Genomic DNA, 25,829 nt, shown 5'->3' on the forward strand with positions numbered 1-25,829 from the left:
TAGTATAAAATGTCACGTGGCACAATTACTAGCCAAAAGCTTGGAGTCCAAATGTTACGCATTTACACATTGAATGATTCATATTTTGGTTGATTGTAACACATATTTGAAAACACGAAAATTGTTTGACGGATGGCAAAATATTTCATCATGTGGGACACATTACACAGTTTTTAACGGTATTAGGTAAATTGACTGCAAACTAACTTCACAATTGCGAGTCAAAATTACAGGAGTCAGTCTAAGTACGGTACTTCCGGTGACCTTGCACTGTACCAGTGTTGCAGCCAGACCGTGTTTTTGCGTCATTTGACACATATTTTCTCTGCTTGACCCACTTTTTTGCAAGTGACGGGTCATAGGTGACGCACTCTGAGCACTCGTCTTTAAATAGCTCTTGGACTGGACATCACAGTTATTCACAACGTTATGATGTCTACACTACATTGTACTTGGGTAAGATTGCTACTACAAAATACTATCAGTGAGACACTGTTGCGATTTCTTCATCAGCTACGACACTTTGTCGGCACACTAAAATCTTGACAGGTTTAAATGAACAAGTTTGATTGATGGTTGCATATGAGATGACTACGTTACGTTCTCGACGCCGTTACAACTCTAGTAAACAATCTAGATTAAGACTACATGTACACGACAGGTGACCCCGATATTTTCTCATACAATGTAGCAAGTTGGCTGTGGTGTAATTTGACTGACAACTTTTGACGTACATACACATTGTGACAACAGTCGAACGTGGCCACAGACGTGCCAAAGTTCTGTGTGAAACCACGAGTACTAGTATGGAGGGTACACGAAAACAGAAGCGTATCACTTCTTTCTTTTCAACAAATAATGGTTCATCTGACAGTATCGATAATCCTGTGGATGTGTTCAACAGTGAGGCACCTGAAGTGACCCCGTCGTCTGCAATGAGTGAGCCAACGAAGAAAAGAAAAAAAGTGGATCGTCGATTTAATGAAACATGGTTATACTTTGACAAGTATTCTCACTGGCTAGAGTACGACAATGATAAAAATGCGATGTTTGCAAGCTATGTCGAGAGACCGGGAAATCTAACATGTTTACTGAAAAACTAGGCTGTACAAATTTTCGCAGGTCAACATTGGATCGACACATAACCAATTCTGACCACAGAAATTCTGTAGACGAAATCGTGATGCGTAAAACATTCAACACGACAGTTTCCAGAGCCTTATCTGATGCTGATAAAGCAATCATATCAGCCATGCAGTCGGTGTATTGGCTTGCCAAAGAAGACATAGCCACTTTGAAATATGAATCTCTTTTAAAGTTTTTGAAATTCCAAGGAGTTGACACATTGGATACTCTAAAAATCAGTCAAAATGCTACATACACTTCACGTGAAACTGCAGACGGTATGCAGGATGCCATCGGATCTATAATCAAAAAGCAAATAGTAAGTCAACTCCGACAAAGTGAATTTATCAGTGTCCTTTCTGACGAAAGTACTGATGTTTCTGTGGTGAAGAAACTAGTCATGTACATGTATGTTCGTGTGATAGATGATGATTTCACTCCACGGACATGTTACTTCGGTAATGTTAAGGTGAAGGATGGCACAGCGGCAACGATTGCTACTACTTTGAAAGCACATGTGCTTAATGATAAATTAGTTGTTCCTGAACAATTTATTGGATTTGGAAGCGACGGAGCAAGTGTAATGACAGGAAAAAATAATGGAGTTTGTGTACGACTGAGACGCGAGATAAATCCATTCCTACTTGGTATACATTGCATAGCCTACCGTTTGGCGCTATGTACAAGTCAGGCTGCCGAGAAAGTGCCGTATCTGAAGAAATACCAGCAAAGTCTCACTGATATATACTATCACTTTTCAAGATCAGCCGTACGCACTGAAACATTGAAATCAATACAAGTTATCCTCAACGATCCCTGTCTGAAATACAAAGAAGTTCATGAAGTACGGTGGTTCTCCTTCTACTCTGCCCTTGAAACTATATATCGCACGTATGGATCGCTCGTTACGTATTTCGAAGCACAAACTGAGAAATTACCTACCGCAAAAGGTTTGGCAAAGACTATGCGTCAGTATGAATTCGTTGCTACAACGCACCTACTAATGGATGTAATTCCTATCCTTACTCACCTCAGTATGGTATTTCAAGCATCAGACATCGACATAGCGATCGTACAAGCCTCACTACAAACTACGACTACGCAGTTGGAAGGATTAGCTACAGATAACGGAAAATTTCTCTCCGATCTTGAGAAAATGAAGGAAACTGACAACAAGTACGTTGTTAGTGGTCATTACATCAAAACAACACCGAATGCGGTAAAACGCTTCGCTAACATTAGGCGTGACTTTATTCAGAACATCCTAGATAACCTAAGTGAGAGATTTCCTCGACAATCAACCGAGTTAATAAATGCATTTGCTGTTCTAGCCATGCGGCCGCTATCATTTCTGTCCAAAGACGAACTTACTGAATATGGAAACCAAGAAATCGGAGTATTAGTAAACCACTTTGGGGAAGCTAAAACACGCGGCGATGATACAGTTGTAGATCGCATAGTGGATCCAGCGTGTGTAATGCGTGAATGGGCAACCGCCAAAGAACTTGTGTTGTCACAGTTATACCCACGCGATAAGATGGCTATATTGTGGAAACTGATGTATACTTATCATAGAGACCAGTTTCCAAACTTGTTAAAGCTTGCTAAAATAGCTCTTATATTGCCTATCCAAACAGCAGATTGTGAACGCGGGTTTTCCGTTCAGAATAAGATCAAAACCAACATTCGAAATAGATTTGAACCTGATAGACTGGATGTCTTATCACTGATATCAGCTGAGGGACCACCGATTGACATGTTCCCATTCGAGGAGGCTCTTAAAGAATGGAAAACAGCAAAACAAAGACGCATAGAAAATATAAAAAAATAGTGACTTTTGTGTAGGGTCTATGCTTTACTGTAGATAATTCATAAAGATAATCAGTCAGCAATTATTTTAATAATCAAACCATAGACAGTGGAGGGGAGTCTCCCCTCCATGGTCTATGATAAACAGCTATCACGTTGGAGAGTGATATGTTTATCAAAAGTCAGTGGGATACACTTTGATACAATTATCAATGTAACCATTATGAGGTCATGAACAGTACATTGGCAATGATTGACAGTAACAATGAACAATAGTTAGTTGTAGTTATAGAAAATATGACTCCACTGTAATCGGTTTTCACTGATAACAAGATTGGTGCAGGATTAAACTTACCTGTAATTGTGTTATATATGAGTGTTTTATTGTGTTTGTTATATAGTAGTACAATGGGGTAATGATAAATTTTGTAATGTCCCACAAAAAAATAAGATGACCCAGAAAAATGAAAGTCTTGGGACACAATGTCCCACTCTGAGAAAAAGCTGGCTGCAACACTGCTGTACAAGTACGCGATTTCTTGTGTTCAAGATTTTTCAATTATTTTCTATCCACACCCTTTGAAAGTATGAACGGCTAAAGCTCTTTGATGATGAATATTAAACTTGTCCTATTTTACGAAATTCATCTGTATTTGCCAAAAACAATTGGCATAGACTCACCGCGACGTCTGACACCAACATACAATCATGTATATGTGTACTCTCCCCCGATCGGGCTGGCCTTCGGGTACAGAGACTTGCTACGAAGTCGAGTGTACTACTACGTGGTAGCGATATACCAATCGAGTCAACTTTTTGTCTAGTGATAAATTTGTTTGTCAATTACGTCTGTCAAAATCAATATTATTTAAACTATCGTGAAAAAGTCAAGATGTTTTTATCGTGTTATTCTGAGTGAAATGAATGTCAACAGCAATTTACAGAGGCTGAGATATATATATATATGTGGGCAGGGCATGTACGTTATGTCAGCAAAGACACGACTACCAAAAACTAACTAATTTGACAGAAGACATGTTAATTTGTACGAAACTGTCGAATCAAAATCATGCTTTTACTATGTGTATTGAACTTAGTTTGATGTAACAAATTCTGGGTGTTAGAGTTTCTCTTTCGCTTCAAGTTCCAGAACTTGTTGTTGGTACATGGTGTTGCATGTACTAATACAGCATGTCTCTCTCTCTGACGAAGGCATCAGAGTTCTTGATGACTTTTCCTTATTTTTCTTGGATGCTAACTGAGACAGAGCCTTCATGCTTGTTCTTACCTTCTCTATCTTACTTACTGAGCAAACCATTTTGATATAGAGTGCCGAATCTTGGTAAAATAACGATTTCTTTGAGCATTTAGTGTAAGCATATCATGTGGTATACGTTGCTAAAGAACTCCCTAGTGAAAAGATGTTACGCATGCACAGTGTAGTGTCTATTGTTTACGACCCATTAGCCTAGCTACATTGTTACTCCGTTCACACTAGGACCTATTCTCCGGAGAATCAGTGTCTTAAATTAACTCTGGAGGTAATTTGCGTGTGTGAATGGTCGACTCCGGAGAATCTGTGGATTATTTTACTGCGGAGGTTTTGGTTGATTCAGCTCCGCAGATCCTCCGTAGGCAAGGATTAGCTTGTACTGAGTTGTAGGTGTGAACGCTTTACGCCGGTGTAAGCACCCTCAATCGGTGTATTACAGTCATCGCACTAATTTCCCCCGACAGCAAAGTACCGATGTTGCCAGCTAATTAGCCTCCCATGTAACGTTTACGTGGTTCACTCAAACTATGTCTTATACTAACTGCAATAACTGTAGCGTGTACTGTGATTTTGGGGTTCTTTCCTCTGTTTTTGTACCTTTTCCGTTCCGATGTTTGACTGGAAGCAATCGCTACATAACGCAAATGGCCGAGGTCACACTGAAAACGCCGTTTCAAAATGTTGCTACTTTAAGTTTTAGGTTTTCCTAACCGTCGAATTGCAGAGCCAAACTTACGCGAAATATTATTGGGAAAACAAGACTCGTTAATTTGCTATTTCAACCAACGTATTGCCCAAAATTTTAACACGTGTGAGATACGTTTTCGTTACCTGAAAAGATACCTTACGTTAGAGCACACGATGTCTTTGCCACCGTATTTACGGAAACTGTTGTCAAAGAAGTTGTTGCCGAGATAGCACCGTAATTTGCGTAAATATTCAAACGCTGTGAGCATTGGAGGTACATGTATCTGTAAATATATATGGTTTGTGTAAAAGTTGCTATTGATGACTACGTTTTAGGTACTTGTCCTCGGGTTTTAGAATTTTACGATATTTCCATCTTGAAGTTGCTGTCCGGGAAATTAGTGCGATGACTGTAAACAAAGTCACTTCCTGTTGGCTGCATAAGTCGCCATTCGAATCAAGGTTATCAATCGTCACACGGCATACAACATGTCCCTCGCTAATAGTAATACACCCATGGTCCACAACAGCGAAAGAAGTAACAACTGGTGTGACTGAATTCAGAATTTGTACGAATAGAAAACATGTGACTTCACGTAGGTCGACATGTCAACGTCAAGCTTGTTGCGTGGCTTGTCGAAAGTTAAACTGGGCATCATGACGCGACGACGAGTGAAATTGTTAACATGATTGAGAAGACATATTCGCTTATTTCTCGAACGCATGAACGTATAAAGCAATAAAAAACACAAGGCAGTCTCTACAACTTATGTTGTCTTACAGTGATCGCACTAGGCACTTATCATTGAACTTATCGTTTACGCCGGCGGATAATGGTGTCACATTCTATGTGTGAACACATACAGCTGATCCCCTCTGTTTACTAATCGTTCTCACCTATTTACGCCGGAGAAAAAAACACACGAAAAAAGCAATATGAACATGCCTTGTATCACATTCTGGTAGAAGTTTGACATGTGTCATGCTTGAATGGTTTTCTACACCATACAATCAAGGACGCGCCATATTGATAATCTAAACGTTTACTAGAGGGCCTTACAGTGTCAGAATGACAAATACGCAAGCCGATCCAAGCAAAAGAGGTGCTGTAAAAAATGTTAAAAATACATGAAAAATGTCATTTTTCACCCAGGGTATCCCTTTTTAAAAGCTTTCGATATACGCTGTTACTCATGGCAATGGAATGGCACTTTTTTTGGTCCATAAAACATGATTATAAAAAAATTCTGTCGGTGTTTTTTTGATGTAGCATGTATAATTCAAGCACGTCTTGGGTAGTTTAGAAACTAATTGATATTATCATTACTCCACATGATTGGTTACTTATTAACAGATGTGGTTAGGCAGCGCTGGGTTTTTATCGATAGCATGGCCATTACGGTGAAGCATCTTCCCTCACGGGCGAAGCAATGATTAAATAGACCACATCGGTGGACAGTAGTCTATGCTGAAAACTTCACGTGGATAAATTCATACTGCCACGTCACCATTTCACTGAAACTTGTTTTGAGCTTCGTTACCAGATCTAACGCATTACGTGAATTTACAGTTCACTACATGTTCTTCAAAGCTTCGTCTGAGGAGAACATGGTTCACACGTACATCATTCAAGAATGAATGATTATTTTGTTGTATACCGAGTTAGCAGTTCTCCTCAGCGACACAAAATTTGTATCAAACTTTTACAACTGTGTCTCTGTCAAATTGAAAGTTCACGCTGTCTTTCATACTTCATGTCCTGGAACTAATAGTTTGTGGATTGCGGTATTGTATCATAGTGTAGTTTTATGTGCTCTGTATGGTCCGACTCCGAGAACCGCCCTAACATATAAAATATTCATCTGGAGTTCGTTCCTCGGAGCACACATTTTTAGAGAGTAATTACCATAGAAAATCGAAAGTCTAGAAAGATGAATTTAAACCACTGTATAGAGTATTGTTGCATATAAATGTTTTCTTTTTGGAAGTGCAAACTATGTACTTGTATACGGTGTGAAGGAGAATGACGCTGATGTGTTCATGTACATGTATTGACATTTGTAACGTTTTTAGTGTACATCTGAAAGACATGTAGTGACTGTGTGCATGTAAATTTGGAAAATGCACCTGTAATGGGATTTTGACACTATTTTTGGCAGGAACGCGTCCCAGAGACACATCAGAAAAAAAGCTACCGCGACCTCTGGGTTTGTATATACATGTCAGGGGTACACTTGCCATCTGGATGGGTTAAAATTACTGATAACAACACATAGGTTAATACATAGGCCACCAGGTAATGATGAACTGTTATTTATAGAAGGCCTAGATAATACATAGGCCACCAGGTAATGATGAACTGTTATTTATAGAAGGCCTAGATATTACATAGGCCACCAGGTAATGATGAACTGTTATTTATAGAAGGCCTAGATAATACATAGGCCACCAGGTAATGATGAACTGTTATTTATAGAAGGCCTAGATAATACATAGGCCACCAGGTAATGATGAACTGTTATTTATAGAAGGCCTAGATAATACATTATATTCACAAAAAAGAAAAATAACTTGTGGCGTTCCCCAGGGGTCAATTCTTGGGCCAACATTGTTTTTAATATATATCAATGATATTCCATTGTCGTCGGAAATATTTGATTTCAGACTCTACGCCGACGATTCCAATGTATTTCGTCCATTCCGAGACAGATCAAATTATATTGACAATAACACTGTAAATAGCGATCTAAAGAATGTGAGTAACTGGTGTGATGCCAACAAACTGACAGTAAATTCAACGAAAACTAGGTCCACAGTCATAAAGAGTAAAAGAAAATATGTAGAATGTTGTGGTTTAATTCAATGGAAAGATACAATAATTGATAGAGTAGATCGTTTGTCTTTTGTTGGAGTGATTTTTGATGACAGTCTTTCTTGGAAGCCACACATTTCACATAGTCCAGTTGCCAGAGGTGGTTTTGGGGGGTTATCCTTGCAATGTGAGTTATATGATATTTTTTTGCAGATTCCACCTCAAAAAGGTGTCCTGTTAACATATCTCACAGGTGCCACTCGCGCATCCCTGGGCATTTTGTTATATCGCGAGAAAACCGAAATACCATGTATTGCTATGGGTAAACACATGTTTTGGTAGGCTTAATACTTACTGCCTATAAAACCATGTCAAAGTTACTTTACAGTCATATTTACATGTTACATGCTGTATATTATGAATAATCATTCAATTACAAATATTTTGTCAAAAGTTTTGGATATTAAAATATCATAATTAGGCCAAATGTCAACAAAATGTCGCCATTTTCAGTTATTATGACTTATAGGTAGTGACTGTGTTTTCTGTGTATTGTGTTTGTACATCCATGTATCATATAAATTTTATTTATCAAATCAGGTTATGACACCAGTTACACATTATAGGCTGTGTCATACTGATATTTTGTCCCCCAAACTGAATATATTATGTATTTTTTTTTAATTTATGCATATCATTACTTCCGCTTTCAGGGTGTATTAGAAGTGGTCAAAATGGTCTAATTTATACAACGTTTGAAGTTCAAAACTTTTTTTTTAGCTCCGCTGTCAGTGAAAGCTGAAAGTGTAGCTTTAGGTATAGGTTGTATAAAGTATAAAGAGTAGAGTGAATCATAGGTGTCCATCAAACTTTTATACTTTCATCATCTTCTCCGAAAGTGATAGTCAGAATTCTTCGATATTTGGTGTGCATGTTCCCTTGGGGGAGGCTATTCAGATTTGTTCATGCCCTGTTGATTTGTGCCATTTTCAATTTTTTTATGATTTTTTTTCATAAAATGACATTTTCATCATCTCCTTACGTACTTCTTCTCAGATTGCTTTGATATCTGGTGTGTTGATGCGCAGGGGGTAGCCTATTCAGATTTGTTAATTTCAAGTCAGCACATCTTCTTTTCTATTTTATATGATTTTTTTTTTGTAATTTAAAGAAAAAATGAATATGTTAATGAGCATTATGGCCGACGCCATATTGGAAATCAGTCCACGAGACTTTAAGTAAACTGCCACTTTTCAAAAGACACTATTGACGTCAAACAAGCAATGTAATATGTGCTATAGTCATAATTCTACGCATTGTGTGCCCAAATGACAAGTGTTTGTTCGAAACAGGGTTGTAAACTTCAAATCCAAATTTTACACCCTCCTACAGAATGGTTCATTCCAGTATACGCACCTCACGATCAAGTGAGAAGTCGTGCATGCCTGAACTGAAGTGTATGGAACGATTTTTGAGTCAGTCGTCAATAAAAACGATAATACTCTTTCTAAATTTACCACATTTTGAAAGGGAAAGTACTTTGTGGTTCATTTATGGAGTTTTGTTTTTGTACGATCAATACTGGTGGCAAAATTACAGCATCAAAATTGCCGATGTGGTAATGCGCGACAATCCCAAGTACCCGGATGCATGAGGGACTAACCCGGAAGCAAGTCGTTGTCAGCCATACGTTACAGTGCAGTGGTAATGTCGTCCGAGAAATCGCTGCGTTCAGAGTGTCATTATTCACAGAATTGTTGTTTTCGAGTGAAAACCTGTCTTGAATTGTGTAACTCTAACAAATGAAGACATGTCAAGTTATATTTTGAAAGTTGTATCGCTAGTTTGAGACGATTTTCTCACGTACTATCGGGGCTTACTTGGACTTGAACCTTACTCCAGTTCATCGGGAAGTTTAGCCAGTCCGATAATTCTTTCTGGTTTAGTTAGTCCCCGCCGGACGAAGTCCGGAACGGGGACTTATGGATTGGGTTCCGTCTGTCCGTGCGTCCGTCCGTCCGTCCGTCCGTCCACAGCCGTTTCTTGGAGATGCCTGGACCGATTTTTTTCACACTTGGTACAGGGGCAACATACAATGACAAACATATGCACGTCAATTTCTTTCATGATACGATCCAATATGGCTGCCAAGCAGCCATTTTGTTTGCAAATTTTCCCTGTCTAAAGCCATAACTCAGACATGCTTGAACAGATCTCATTCAAAGTTGGTATTAGGACAGTGTTCTATGACATACATGTGCATATTCATTGTTGTCATGATACGATCCAATATGGCCGCCTAGCAGCCATTTTGTTTGTGAATTTTCCATGTCCAAAGCCATAACTCAGACATGCTTGAACAGATCTCATTCAAAGTTGGTATTGGGACAGTGTTCTATGACATACATGTGCATATTCATTGTTGTTGTGATACGATCCAATATGGCCGCCTGGCAGCCATTTTGTTTGCGATTTTTCAATGTCCAAAGCCATAACTCAGACATGCTTGAACAGATCTCATTCAAAGTTGGTATTAGGACAGTGTTCTATGACATACATGTGCATATCCATTTTCATTGTGATACGATCCCCCATACCCGACCCATCCTTTATTGTTGTAGGCATGTTCCATGTCCAACAAGCAGACACAACGTATCTAAGTCTGTTTGATTTAGGTTCACAGGTGTTGTTGCGTGATCAGAGTAGTGATAATTCCTTAAAAAACAATAATAGCGGGGACTATGTCATTCTCAATGACTTGTTTACAACACTTTTGATCACGCAAATTTTGTTGTTGTGATGAAAAGAAATAAAAAAAGAGATCACTTCAACCATTTCGTTGTGTTTTCTTTATGAAAGGTAATCAAACATGAACGAGTGTTATCACTGTAACGTATGGCTGAGAATGACTCTCTTTCGGGTACTTGGGATTGTCGCAGTACGGAAACTAAGATGGCGATTAATACATTTCTTCCCTATATATATCTACTACAACTAGTACAAGTTGAATGTTGTTGACTTGGTAAATTTGTTAGTAATGTTAGAAAATTGAAATTGAAATTGCCTCAAAATTATTTTAGATCCCTAGTTTATTTCATTCATCATTAAAATTTTCCAGGGTTAAAGCTGTAAGACACTGGAATTATTTATAGCCAACCTCAAAATCCTCTTATTTTTCCTTTTTCTTGTGTGCATTTCCTAGTCATTTTTTTTCTGAGATTTTGTGCAATTTTTCATAACAGTAGATTTTTGTTATAAAATGGTGACTATGGTATAAAAGTACAATACATTACCAACTTCTGTGTAAAATGTGTTTTATAGTGAGACATCATATGAAACCACTAACCACTTTATTGCATCGCTAAAACAAAACTGCATAGTGAAGAGCTGAAGACCTGAACCACTTCTACATGTCACCAAACTAAAAAATTAAATAAAAAACAAACAAACAGCGGAGCTATTCTGACCGATAGGTCGCTTGTTTATATTCAAAAACCTTGGCTCAAGATTTGCTGTGGATATATTATGATCACTAACTGTAAATCACCACATGATATTCACTTTTTCCTAATTAAGTTATCAGATCATGATTTATGATATGTACGAATTTCAAACAGCATTAGATTGGGAATCTCTAAAACAAGGGTATGAAAATGTGTATGAATATCAATGCTTTGACAATTTGGCAGATGGAAGCTTTGGCAGGAAATGGGCTTATGACAAACTATTTTGTCATTGTTCAAGATGCTAAGAACTCGGCTTTTTTGAGAGTTACCACAATGTCATATACAAATATAACTTTTATCTACATGTACAGTGTAAGCTGAGATAACATATATTGTTATATTTTCAGTGGGCATCCGTATTACTGGAATACTGTGACAGATCAAGTATCATGGCTAGATCCAACAGGTAAGATCATTCTCATTGTGTGAAATTAAAAGTGAAATTATACATTATACATTGTAGTTTGCATTGTGAATTGCACCATCAAACAAACCCTGATACTAGATTGCAAGCAAATAATATATTAGCATTGCAAGGAAAAAGTTTGTGATTAAATTGATTTACTAGCCATATATCTGTCCAGTAGGCATGCCAGTGTTTCTAACCGTTACCCGTTCCTTGGGAGATGAGACAAGTAACTGAAGTGAAAAAGTGGACAAAAATAAACAAGTGAATAACAAACTCAAACCATTTGAAATCTCACAAGGGACTGGTGTCAGATTATTATTTAAATTTATTATATTCCAACCAATCTGTGTGATGATGTTGCCATGAATGGGTTTAGACAATGGTAACTCAATCCGGAGAGAGAAATTAATGAAATGTATCCATAGTTATCCATGTACATGTAAGTTATAGCACTACGAATGTCTGTAAAATGGATATTTGTAAAATAATACTGATCATGATGTGTGATTTTCCAGAAAATGACATGTTAACATCTCTACATACAATGTAGACATCTACCATTTCAGTCTGCTGAAGGGGAGACTATTAGAATGGGTTCTGTCCATCTGTGTGTGTCCATCCGTCTGTGCATCTGTAATACTTAATTCCTCAGATATGCAATATCTACTTTCAATCAAACCTACAATGTAGTTAATATAAGAGAAAAATATACAAAGTACATTTCTTTTGGTGCCCATGTCACTTTAGAATGTGGCCATATTTATACTAACAAAATTAATGTTTCTGCACAACTCAAAAATTTTAATACATTGGAAATTCCATTTGAATGGCTCACCCCTTACATCACATGCAAGCTTTCTATTATAAGCTTGACTCTGACTTTCAAGTTGGTCTATCAAAATTCTTGCATTTGACAGCCACTTTGTAGAATTTGTGTTTGGCCAAATTCTAAATCAAGCTTAAAAGTTACTCTAATACATGGATACACATGCACTGCTTTTGGTTCACTCTTTTAGTGAATGGCTGCCATAGCTGTAATGAATAACCATGATTCACTGCATAACTCAAACAGCATTAATACACAACTCAAGTCATGTGTCTATTATCAGGGATAAGCTTTCTGTTAAGACCTTGACCTTGCTGTGTTCGCGCTAACATTCGCCAAATTCGCAAACACGAACTCCTATTCAATTTGACGAAAATATTTTATACTTTGTTCGCCACAGTGGCGAACAGAAATTCTCGCTCGATCTTGACGGTCAAATGATCATTCACAACACGTGCTTCATGGTAATTCTGGCAGTCGCCATCATGAGGAGTTTTTAGCAGGGTGCGGCGCCCTGGTATCAACGGCCAGCACACTGCTTTAATGTGTTGTGCTCAGCTTCAAATGTTGTGACACCGTCGTGCCATGTGCGGTAACGTGTTTCCCCTCCACTGTCCACGATCACTTGAAATACACGTAACAATTACAAACGTGATGCTATAGACTTTCGACTTGTATTCTTCAGTGGCGCCAAAAAAGTATAACCGAGGGGATGCTGTGTCCGATCATTAGTTTTTTGTTCAAATTTACTCTGAAAACACTTTTAGGTTAATAGTTGGCCATCGCGAAGTTCGACCAGGGCGACTACAGTTTGAACATGGCGGGTACATGTAATGACGTCACAAAATCTCAGAGTTTTTGAAGTCGTCCATAGTAAAGTATAGTACATGTAAGTCTCACATATCACGAGATTTCGGCCAGCTGCGACACCATGTAGGTACGGTATATGTGACGTCCCTGCACAAACTTTTTAATGTTTTTTTTAAAGTCTACTCTTCTCTGATCATTTAGTTTGAAATAAGTGTAGCTTTCCTGACAAAACTAATCATATGTATTGTTTGAAATAAGGTGTAAAAAAAAAAAATGTGTGGTTCCGATTGCATTCAATTTTAAAATTGGTAGATTTTTTATTTTTTATTTTTTATTTTTTTTCATTTGTGAGGTTTTTTTTCATTTTTTTTTCATTTATGAGTATGTAGTTCAGGTAGTTATGTTTTTCTGTTGTTTTCAAATGGTCTCTGTGTTATGGGTTTCTTCTCATCAGATGTACTGTTGATGTCAGTTTCCACATCCACTATTTCTTGCGAAACACAATTTTCATGATTTTCTTATTTTTTTTCTCGATTATGTAAAAGAAAGTTTAGGGTCGGCGTGAAAAACTAGGTGGGGTTGGGTAACCGGAATCAACCAACTTTTTTTAAACAATTGAAATAATTTTAGCCTTCCTGACAAAACTAATCATATATATTGTTTGAAATAATTTGAAATAATTTTAGCTTTCCTGACAAAACTAACCACAATTGGTGTGGGGAACACTGATAGTGATCTGATCACATGTATCAATGTCAAGGTATAAGTAGTTACCACAAACATATTTGTACTGTTGTAAAAGCTTTATTTACAGGGAGTTGTTGCGATAAACAAAACATTGAACATACCTTTGTTGTAGTAGTATTTATCAAAATTGTGAATGCTCATGGCAAAGAATGAATTTGTAAACTTGAAGTATGAAATAAGTATTAAACAAAATTTTGGCTAATCAGTTTTCAATTTGGCTAATTGAAATTGGGTAACATTAGCCAAAATGGCTAATGGTTTTCAAAATGTACCGCTAACACAGCCTTGACCTTCAAAATCAAGCTATTTCTTGCATCTTACAGACAATGTATTTGTTCCCACCAATTTATTTGTAAGTCATGCCACCATTGCCCCTTAGAACTTAGAAGTAAGTATTTGAGGGAGTGTGTCTTCTACAAAGACTTGTTTACCTTCTTTCTGATCTTTCATGCTGTGCCAATGGATTCCATTTATTGCTTTGTTATATAGATCCAGAAGCACAAATTACACTGCCTGCCACTATACTGCAAACGATGGAAAACAAAGGAAGCAGTGATTCTGAAGATGTCACCAATGGGGGCAGTGTTGAGGAAGAAGATCTACCACCACCTGGTACAGAAGCAGTTTTACATGAAACATGCTGGAAGTGTGGCAAAAAGATTAAAAATGTTTCTGGTGTGTGTAGGACATGTGAATTGGTAGGTTGCATACATTATAACATTTTAGCACCAAGGTGGGGTGGGGGAGGCTATCCACTCATCTGTTAGTGCAGAAACATGTATGCATCCATCCGTAATATAACCTTTCTCAGACATGCAATATCAAATTTCATTAAAACCTAACACAATTGTGACATACATTGTAATTGATATAGGACATGTTCACACCACTTTGACTTGTGACATGTAAATTTGATCGATTGTCAGGTATATTTGTGGTTAGAAATCAATATTTACTGCATAACTGACAATCTTTCATACATAGAGAGTCTGTACAAGTGTCTACCCACAATATCAAGGGCAAGCTTCCTTTTAAGACTTTGACCTACTTGGTCAATTATCAAAATCAAGCTATTTGCACATCACAGACACTTTGTAGTATTTATTTGCAGCCAATTTCTTATAAATAAAGTTTGCAGGTTAAAACAGCAGAGGAATATACATGTACATGTACACAAGCACTTCTTTTTGGAGCTCATACCACTTTGTTATGGTAGCCAGATTTGTACATGTAGTTAAAAATCAATATGTACTGCACAACTCAAAAAATATATTTAATACATGAACATCTAGACTCCATTCAAGTGACTCCTCCTCACCCAACTTAAAGGTATCCAAATGCCCCATACCACAACCTTGGTAAATGTTCTTTATACATGTATGTCTCTTAACCAGTAAATGCAAAGCAATTAGGGGCTGACCTGAGCAGCCCAAGACCTACAGTTATACTTCCAATTTTTCTCCAATTTAGGGGTAATAATGTCATAGAGTGGAGTTAGTCATCTCAGTTATGATGTCATAGAGTGGAGTGTGAGTATTCTCAGTTATGATGTCATAGAGTAGAGTTAGTCATCTCAGTTATGATGTCATAGAGTGGAGTGTTAGTAATCTCAGTTATGATGTCATAGAGTGGAGTTAGTCATCTCAGTTATGATGTCATAGAGTGGAGTGTTAGTAATCTCAGTTATGATGTCATAGAGTGGAGTTAGTCATCTCAGTTATGATGTCATAGAGTGGAGCGTTAGGGAAGGCAGATATATCAAGTGCATCGTAATTACGTGTCAGGACGAGTTACGCCAGGTGAAGACGCGTGAAGACGATAAACGACGAGAAACGGGAGATAATGAGGTGTTCATAGTTCATGAATAACTGACAATAGATAATGACTTTTGCCCTCCTTTGTTTTCTATAAGTACATCGTATTCACGCGTTTCAGGATGTTATTTGATATTATCGCCTTGGTTTGTTTCTAGTACCGACATCGTCTTTGTGCGTCTTTGACCGTAATTTGAAAAAAGTAAAAAATCGAAACTATGCACAATCAACAGGGCTCAAAATGAACTTGTTTCCCTGGTAGTCCCGTACAACACATGTAAAGGTACATACAACTGGTTAATATCGTAAAATGATAAAAAGACATCCAGATGTCTAAAAAAAAAATGATAATACACAGACAGAAGAGGAAGGTGTGCATACAAAATTATTAATCAAATTAAATTGGCTGCGGACTCTGTGATATGAAACCTTGTACATGTATATCCGCAATTTCCCATAAACAAATGTAATAACTTGTAAGAAAAATAGAGAAAAGTGACTTGGAAACAGTTGAATTACTTGTAATTTGCCTAACGAATCCGCCGCTACTAACTTCAAATTGTAATCACGGTGTGATGACGTCCAAGTTAGAAAATTATCATGGATTCATTTGTGCTCGGTTATGCAGCCGTCAAATTTACATACCCTCAAAGCAACCCTTTAGAATGGAAATTACAGTTTTCAACAACAATGAAGTTTAGAATTATTTAATGTGAAACAATTGTAGTTAAATATCGGTGGTTTGTAAAATGAAAAACAATTTTCAAATATCAGATTGCGGAGTGAGTAGCCTAACGTTCATTCATAGACGTTGTGAAAGCAACTAAAATTAAAAGAGCGAGTATAGCAGTGGGAGAATGCGTTGTGGTCGTTGCAGTGTTGTATTTTGTAATTAAAATGTTGCACGGCACATTTTTTTTATCGTATACGCACGGTTGCGAAAAATTGACACTTTCATTGCAAATACATTGTTCCACATCGTACATCTTCGAGATATTTTGTAAGCCTTTTTGGTAAATAGTAGCCCACTTAGGCTGCCAAATATTGAAAGTGGTAGCCCCGTGCCAACAGATAGACTGTTTCGAGGCCCTGTCAACCTACCATATCTACAGAACTCGAACAACAAACTTCATATTTTTCGATAATAAAGCAGATCTAGGTCCTGTGACATGAGAGTATTCAAGACCGGTATAGTGATCTACTATAAATGTAAAAGACAACCGACTTCAGTGTAGACTGGTGATTTGAAAATACTATCATTGCAAGAGTTATTTAGAGACGTCTATGACCAGAACGTCGATTTATCAGTAGTGGGCAATGAAATTGACTTTGAAGGTGCCGAAAAATGTTTTCTTTTAATCACTAGCAAACGAACAAACAGTGATACACCTTAGAAAAGGAAGGCAATTAAGATTATGTAATTTTAAGTCATTTCTACAGAGTATATTATATATTGTTTATTAAGATTGGACAGCCAGGTAGTCACAATTTTTAATCTGAATATCAATGAATAGCAGTGCTCAAATTTATAATTAGGACAAAGAACAACTTCAAAATAAGTCACAGTGAACATATGATTGAATAAAAACTTTGAGAAATCCTAATCTTGTAACCACTTTTAGAACTGTTAGTACACTGCTGTGTTTATCATTCCCTCTTCAAATTCACAAGGTTAAGAAAAAACATTTTGAAGAAAAAAAATCCCTGGGTTTAGAAGTACCAAATGTGAACGAAAAACTTACAAATAATACAGTCAAACAAAGTTTGAAATAATTTATTTTTTATTAATTACCGTTACTGGCTGTGTGTCATGATTTGGTCCTGCTATATCAAATGACAGCATTAGTTACATACTGTAAACTTTATACGGAAAGCTGACATTAGGTGTCCTTGAAACTCAGAAATCTTGAACTAAAACTATCAACAACATCAAAGTTAGGATGCTTTGTAAATACCACTGTAATTATTTTCTGATTTGCACAACACGTTCATTCTTCATGTCTGACCAGGCGCACATGCATCGGCCGTCTATAGTGGCCATGCCAGTGATCACGCATTGATTAAGTGCCCAACATTCACATGTTTCACTGTCACCATCATGCAACACGATCCCCTAACACAACTTTTTCGGAATCAAAATACACATGTACTCATTTCGTTTCCATTAATCTAACCCATCAACAAATGAAAAAAATCACAACGTGTCCCATAAATTTGATTTACTAAGGTTTCTGAGCTTTGGCAGATAGATGTTCCGATTTCCGGTAGCAAGTTCAGCATTTTGCACACTTCAGTGAGTAGGTCAGAGGTCGCGAGAGTGATGGTAGACAAAACATGTGACGAGAGACGACGTCAATTTAGACGTCTCATCTACTGTTAGTAACAGTGTTACTGTTTCAATTTGTAGATTAAGTTTATCAAAGTTGATCTTTTTGTGGCATTTTTTTATGTTAACAATAGAACTGTGCATTGTCACTGTATCTTATATGATGTCAACAAAACTTTCCGTATACTTCTTGTGGGATTGACGTCAGGACCTGGCCCAGACTTAGATAATTTTGATGTCTGCCATAAAATGAATGCACCAAAGCGACGCAAGGTGGGAAAATTATTGCGTCATTTGTAATTTTAGGGGGCCAATGTCACAAGGTCGCAGCCTAGGCAGAACACTGGCCTAAGACGCCATGAGGAACATTTGATGTTCGTTCGAACCTTACAACCTTACAATCTTGCTGTGTTGAACTCAGGGGTTGGTCGGACATAAAAAAAAAAAAATTCTGATGTTGGAGCTGCAAATTAGGGTTGGTCGGGAGATGAGAAACAGAAAAATTAAAAGGGCCGCCCTAAGCTATAATACACGCCCTGTGGTACCGCACACCAGGGACATAACGTGCTAACACTACAAATGTAAATGACATGTACAAATGAACTTGTGTCCAAGACAATTTGCAATATCACCACAAAGTGCACTGACCGATGAATGATTCAGGACTTTCAAAAACTTTGTAATTTCATGGAAAGTGCATATCATTGTTAGTCATTGTATATTGTAAAGGATTAAACTCCAGTTTCTTCCTTTCTTTTCCAAAACATAACGATTTTTTTTGAAAGACGGTTACTCTAATGTTGAAAAGTAACCATGATAAAAATAACTAGGGCATGATAATAATTTTAAAAAACTATGTATTTCATGAACTTCGAAAACAGTAAGCGAAGGTTTGGTGTTTTGATAGGTGAATTTTCAACGTGGGACGTACGTACACATGTAGAGTGTGAATGAAAACACTGACGGAAATACACATTCTGGAAGACATTGACAACTTTCCCAAGTCTTTTTCTCATCCTCCCTATTATTATTAGTACGTAAAACGCTGTCAATGATCAACGTTATGCCGACACTTGACACTTTGATTATTGTGGCTAAACCGTGCAAAAGGGAGAAAGTGGTCGGTTGACAAACACGATTCACAATTATTGCATCTGTTTTGTGTAGTGTTGTGATTTTCTTTGCCCAATTATCACTCCACAGGGCATTTGGGAGTTTAATTGTTCAATAGTACAGGAATCGATATATTCAAGAAGTCTGCAATTTATTCACGAAACGTTGCGATCTTCCTTGTAACGTTCGCCGACTGCTTTTGTCCATTATTCTTAAATTTACAAACAATACAAAAGAAAGGAAAAAACCAAGCTATATTTATTTGATTATCTGTTGAGTGTTTGTACATCAAATTAAATACACCGACGTACACGTTAAGCTGCCAATTAAGCTGAACATTTACACAGACCCTTTGTATGATACACTCTCAAAAACCGTGTCTCAGATTTTTGTTTTCACAACTCGTTCTCATTCTGTGACAAAATACTTCAGACACCTTATATAAACAAACAATGATAATTAATATTCATCGTAACTAGGCAACCAGACCAGTGACGCAAAAAATGAGACACGGTTTTGCAGATCGTGGTTGGGTTTACCCATTGATGTATATATCAATTCAATCAGACAAACCTGTCATGCTCTCTAGCTGCTGGTGAAAAAATGTCCACCATTAATTAGTCCCCGCCAGACGAAGTCCGGGACGGGGACTTATGGATTGGGTTCCGTCTGTCTGTCCGTGCGTGTGTGCGTGCATGCGTCCGTCCGTCTGTCCGCAGCTGTTTCTTGGAGATGCCAGGACCGATTTTTTTCAAACTTGGTACAGGGGCAACATACAATGGCATACATATGCACGTCAATTTGTTTCATGATACGATCCAATATGGTCGCCTAGCAGCCATTTTGTTTGCAAATTTTCCCTGTCTAAAGCCGTAACTCAGACATGCTTGAACAGATCTCATTCAAAGTTGGTATTAGGACAGTGTTCTATGACATACATGTGCATATCCATTTTCATTGTGATACGATACAATATGGCTGCCTGGCAGCCATTTTGTTTGCGAATTTTGCATGTCCAAAGCCATAACTCAGACATGCTTGATCAGATCTCATTCAAAGTTGGTATTAGGACAGTGTTCTATGACATACATGTGCATATTCATTGTTGTTGTGATACGATCCAATATGGCTGCCTGGCAGCCATTTTGTTTGCAATTTTTCAATGTCCAAAGCCATAACTCAGACATGCTTGAAGAGATCTCATTCAAAGTTGGTATTAGGACAGTGTTCTATGACATACATGTGCATATCCATTTTCATCATGATACGATCCAATATGGCTGCCTGGCAGCCATTTTGTTTGTGAATTTTCCATGTCCAAAGCCATAACTCAGACATGCTTGAACAGATCTCATTCAAAGTTGGCATTAGGACAGTGTTCTATGACATACATGTGCATATCTATTAACGTCGTGATACGATCCAATATGGCTGCCTGGCAGCCATTTTGTTTGTGAATTTTCCATGTCCAAAGCCATAACTCAGACATGCTTGAACAGATATCATTCAAAGTTGGTATTAGGACAGTGTTCTATGACATACATGTGCATATTCATTGTTGTTGTAATACGATCTAATATGGCCGCCTGGCAGCCATTTTGTTTGCGATTTTTCTATGTCCAAAGCCATAACTCAAACATGCTTTAACAGATCACATTCAAAGTTAGTATTAGGACAGTGTTCTATGACATTCATGTGCATATCCATTTTCATCGTGATATGATCCCCCATACCCGACCAATCCTTTATTGTTGTAGGCATGTTCCATGTCCAACAAGCAGACACAACATATCTAAGTCTGTTTGATTTAGGTTCACAAGTGTTGTTGCGTGATCAGAGTAGTGATAATTCCTTAAAACCCAATCATAGCGGGGACTATGTCATTCTCAATGACTTGTTATTCATATGCCACGTGACCAACTTTCACTTTTTTGTTGTTTCGAAATAACAGACATGTAGGGGAGATTCATAGCTTTCATAATATATATAGTTTATTGGGTATTAAAAGTGAAATACTCAAATGAAATGCTATATTCTGTAACTGTACCTCTGTGTGGTCTAATATCTTAAATGAAACTGCCAGGAACATTTCCAGTCGTTAATATAGGACAACCATATTTGGTAGTCAGACAGGTGATCATACCATTTTCATCTAGGTCCAGCCAACTATGCAGATTTAGCGATAAAAATCAACCAAACGAACGGTACATAATACTCTAAAATAGTGATGGTTTATTCCATCACGTCATCTTGAAGAGTAGGCATGTCCCATGTCCAACAAGCAGACACAACATATCTATGTCTGTTTGATTTAGGTTCACAAGTGTTGTTGCGTGATCAGAGTAGTGATATCGAGAAAATGACAACCAACTGCCAGTTCCGTAAAACCCAATCATAGCGGGGACTATGTCATTCTCAATGACTTGTTCTATGTGAAACCAGATAACTTTATCTAGAAATGGTATTTTTACGGGTTATTAATCAGGTTTCGGTAAACATTCCATAAATATTAAGGAGCAATTTACATAATTAATGGTTTTCAGTAATTTGGCTATATCTCAAGAATGCACGCTTCAAATTCAATATAATTTGATACATACATTTGCAATACCAAAGTGCACTTGTCCTGAAAATACTATTGATGTAGCTTTTAGTTTTAATAAGTTATTGGCATATTTTTGTAGGCCAATAAAAAGGAAAAAATAGTTTTTCATCAGGAAATGTTGTCTAATGTGGTGTGACGATATGATTATTTTTTTTACATTCTCAACAAATATTAATCAATCTACTTATCATTGCAGTTACTGTTCTTTTTATTTAGTACTTTACAGCAAGTGTGTATGTGGGGCAGATGTTATAGGCTAGTTCATTTGTTTTGCAGTTGTCTTCACTGGTGGCAATTAATGTACGGAGAGTTACTTTTGTGTTTTCCCTTTCACCTGCAGACTGAATTGGCTAGACAAACATGAAAAAAAAATTAATGGAGGAAGGGGGGTACTTAAAGGCCCGTATCGACTATAAAAGGAGGATTACAGTAGGGACGCTCATTTATGCAAAGCCTCTCGTACGCCTAACATCGCCTGGGTGCTCCAAGAAAACTGTCAAAATCACGGCTATTTCCCGAGCATTTACTCTAAATGTATCCCAAAATGAATTATAAATATGTAGAAGAGGTGCCTGTGTGAATTGTTTTGTAAATTATGATGATCTGGGAGCGAAATTTGATGTATGTTGTCATGTGGTATGTGGCGAAATGTTAGGTTAGAAGCGTCCAAACAGCTGTCACTCAAATACTGTGTAAACGTTTGCGTAACTCCCTGGGGGTTGGTAGTATCTCGATAATCAATTCGCTAGATTATTTACCTCTACCTACCATAATAACATAACGGTAATGATCAAATCAGAAGTACGGTCCGGCGACAAGGCAAAAGTATACAGTGGTAGAAATGTGACTATTTTGTGTTTGTTTGTGTGTGTGTGATTGTCTTTCTGTTTGGGTTTTATTTTTTGGTAATGGGAGTACCATTTACACATACAGTAGAAAACCAATTAGAAAGGTGTTTTGATCTCAAATTCGAATAAAATTGCTAACAAATTACAACACCGACATACGCAAAACATGAACGTGTAGTTTAGGTAAGGTACACTCTTTTTGGAGGATGTGGTGGCCCTGAAAAGGGCCGTTTGGTTTGTGGCTTTTCAGCCATTCGGTTAGACCGAGCTTACGCCCAGCTATGACCTCTGTACGGCACACCGGGTAAATTTGGATAAAGAGACCGTACCTGCGAAGTGACGCATTTAGGCATCACTTCCCTACGACTGATGGCAACATCATCAGCCTGCATTAGTTGCTGCTTCCTATGTAAGTAGTGTGGATCGTTCCACGCATTTCTTCGGTCAAGCATATTCCAATACTTTCGGTAGAGCTGATGGCGAACCAAAACATTTTCGTCACAAGGTTCCTGGCCCATACCAAGCCAGTCTTGTCGGTATGTTGTGACACACGGGTAGCAAAGGCAGTGCGGACATTCGTTTTGATGCAAAGCAATGTCGTTGTTTTGATCTTGCAGATCATCCCCGATACCACTGTCATTGATGGCCGAGGCCTCGTCAGTTCACTCAACAACGCCAGTGTTGTCAAGGTCGGGTGACTCGGAATCAATAACCAGTTCCCATCCGGAGTTTGCAAAGAGAGCCTTGATAGCGTCCCTTTGAACTTCATTGACGGCAATCAGTATCTTGCTGCTCATCTTGATGACAAACTGGAACTGACGTTGCAACTGTTACACATACCGAGCGTGCCAAATCACACAATAAATTCAAACTCCCCCGAAATAATAACGAACCTGTAAATCTTTTTTTTTAAAGAAGTAAATTTTGGGGGTTTTTCCGCCCATTATCTGCGTATTATTTTGAATTGATTACATGTAACAAAGCATTCTTTTTCACCATGTCGTTGGAAGTGGCAGTATGTCGATCATCTCAATCTAAACTGAGCATGACGTCAACCCGACTTTCCGTGTTATGATACACATAGTACATGCTGCATCAACAGAAAATAATGTAATGCGTCTGGACAAAAATATACAAGGAAAGAAGGCAGAATACTATTCCAAATGGTGCCGAAACAGATTTTTTGGATCATGAGTTTCAATTGCAAAAGTCGTTTAGCTGTAAGTGCAATTGTCTTCGGCTCCACCCTGCCACGTACAGCCTAAAATAATTAATTATGCAAATTTTTCATTAACACTGTAAGCTTTATCAACAAAGTTTATAGGACGTACCCGCTTTGTTATGGTTAATATTATGTACTAAATGATATTAAAATTCAAGAATGCATTCTTAAGATACATCCTAATTACTGAAAATAATTAATTATGCAAATTAGTCATTAACACTGTAAGGTACATCAACAAACTTTATAGGGCGTATGGGCCAAGGCAGGATATTGAAGTGATTCAAACTCACCAGAAAACAATTTTTTTCTTGGCCTTAAAATAGGTTTACAATGAGCACGGAGTTTACAAACAGGTGAAATATTTATCAACGTTTCAATTTCGTCAAATATGGATTTATCATTTTCAAAATTTCACACACTAATGCGCAGATGAATAAAGAGAAATCGTGTATTTTTAGATTTATGATTAAAAGTTTAGGAAGTATTATATTGACCTTGAACCGTCTCCTTTTTACTGTGTTCTTTTCCGATTTCTCTTGATAACAAACTACAGCTGTTTGTTGCAAGGCTTGTACATAATCATTTATCTAGCTCTGTATCTCAGGATATAAATACACTCTCACATATTTATCAAGTGTAATATATAATTGATACCCAAATGTGTGTGGTCAAAATATGGAAAATAGACATATAGATATAGCCAAATTACCGAAAATCATTAATTATGCAAATTATTCATTAACACTGTGAGGTACATCAACAAACTTGATAGGACATGTGTGTTTTCTTATGGTTAACATATGTACTAAATTCTATTGAATTTGAAGGATGTATTCTTAAACATACAACTGACGGCACTTGGGACCCTATTTTGCATATGACTGACTGTATGTTTTGGAGGTGGAGAACTTGTGATAACTCACTGGCAAGTAATCACCAAAATATAAACATTCCCTATATCTGGGTTTTTCACATGCAAATGCTGCATATTTGAATAATCCTGAATGACACAAATCTAACCAGCTGTTTGCAGGGGAATTTGTCTCATTTGGAAAGTTTTTTTTCATTCTATGAAACAAACAGACTTATTTTCAACTAATTTGTGTATTGAGTTACCATCCTACGACATTCGCAAACAATTTGTACATGATACATGACCTGTGTGTTTCTCAGAGCACAGAAAAAATGCTGAAAACAAGACCCAGAAGCTAGTGCTCTGTACAGCAGTTTGAATTTCCTGCATTGGCATAGATTAGCCATAATCCTCTTTATATAGGACAGTTCTGTCTTTAAGATATAGCCTATATATATACCAGAAATAATTAATTGTGCAAATTATTCATTCGTTACAGCAACAAATTTTAAAGGACAAATGTGTGTTATGTTTAACGAATTTACTAAATTATATTGAAATTGAAGTATGCAGTTTTGAAATATTGCTTAATTAGTTGATTAATTAATATGCAAATTTCTCTAATTAACGTGAACAGATCTCGCTCAAACACTAATCAGGTCTAGCCCATTACCCCAAACATTATAAGTACTAAATTCATTAACACTAAATTAGTACTAAATTTCATTATAATTGAGCCAGCCATTTTTTAAGAAAATGGTGACACAGACAGACAGACAGACAGACGCACACACACACACACACACACACACACACAGATGGACACATGACAGACACCCCCCTTTTAATACCTCCCGTACCCTTAAAAACACAAATCAGGTCGTCATTACCCCAAACATTATAAGTACTAAAATTCATTATAATTGAGCCATTTGTTCAGTAGTGCTATAGGGATCGCCTGGTGTCTGTCTGTCTGTCTGTCTGTCTGTCTGTGTGTGTGTGTGTGTGTGTGTGTGTAAACAACTTAAAGTCAAAAACTGC

The 25,829-nt window shown here is 37.3% G+C and overlaps 2 protein-coding genes across 3 annotated transcripts in view; both read left to right on the forward strand.

The window, feature by feature from the left end:
* LOC144437149 (polyglutamine-binding protein 1-like) overlaps positions 1–25,829 on the forward strand; it is a 53,131-nt gene that overhangs the window by 8,322 nt on the left and 18,980 nt on the right. For both annotated transcript variants that reach the window (XM_078126015.1, XM_078126023.1), the window contains 2 exons: positions 11,560–11,618; positions 14,494–14,702. In XM_078126015.1, coding sequence (XP_077982141.1) covers positions 11,560–11,618; positions 14,494–14,702 — 268 coding nt within the window. The remainder of the gene's footprint in view (positions 1–11,559; positions 11,619–14,493; positions 14,703–25,829) is intronic.
* Positions 1,085–5,133, forward strand: LOC144442674 (zinc finger protein 862-like). Its single transcript, XM_078132055.1, has 2 exons — positions 1,085–2,920; positions 5,047–5,133. The coding sequence occupies exons 1-2, from the start codon at positions 1,085–1,087 to the stop codon at positions 5,131–5,133; spliced, it is 1,923 nt and encodes a 640-aa protein (XP_077988181.1).

This window comes from Glandiceps talaboti, chromosome 1 (assembly GCF_964340395.1).
Source record: "Glandiceps talaboti chromosome 1, keGlaTala1.1, whole genome shotgun sequence".
Taxonomy (NCBI): Eukaryota; Metazoa; Hemichordata; class Enteropneusta; family Spengelidae; genus Glandiceps; species Glandiceps talaboti.

Bases quoted from the DNA above. Each gene is read 5' to 3' on its own strand.
- LOC144442674 (XM_078132055.1), top strand. From the start codon at position 1,085: ATGTTTACTGAAAAACTAGGCTGTACAAATTTTCGCAGGTCAACATTG. The intron at 2,921-5,046 runs GCAAAACAAAGA...TTACCTGAAAAG, and splicing joins CTCTTAAAGAATGGAAAACA to ATACCTTACGTTAGAGCACA.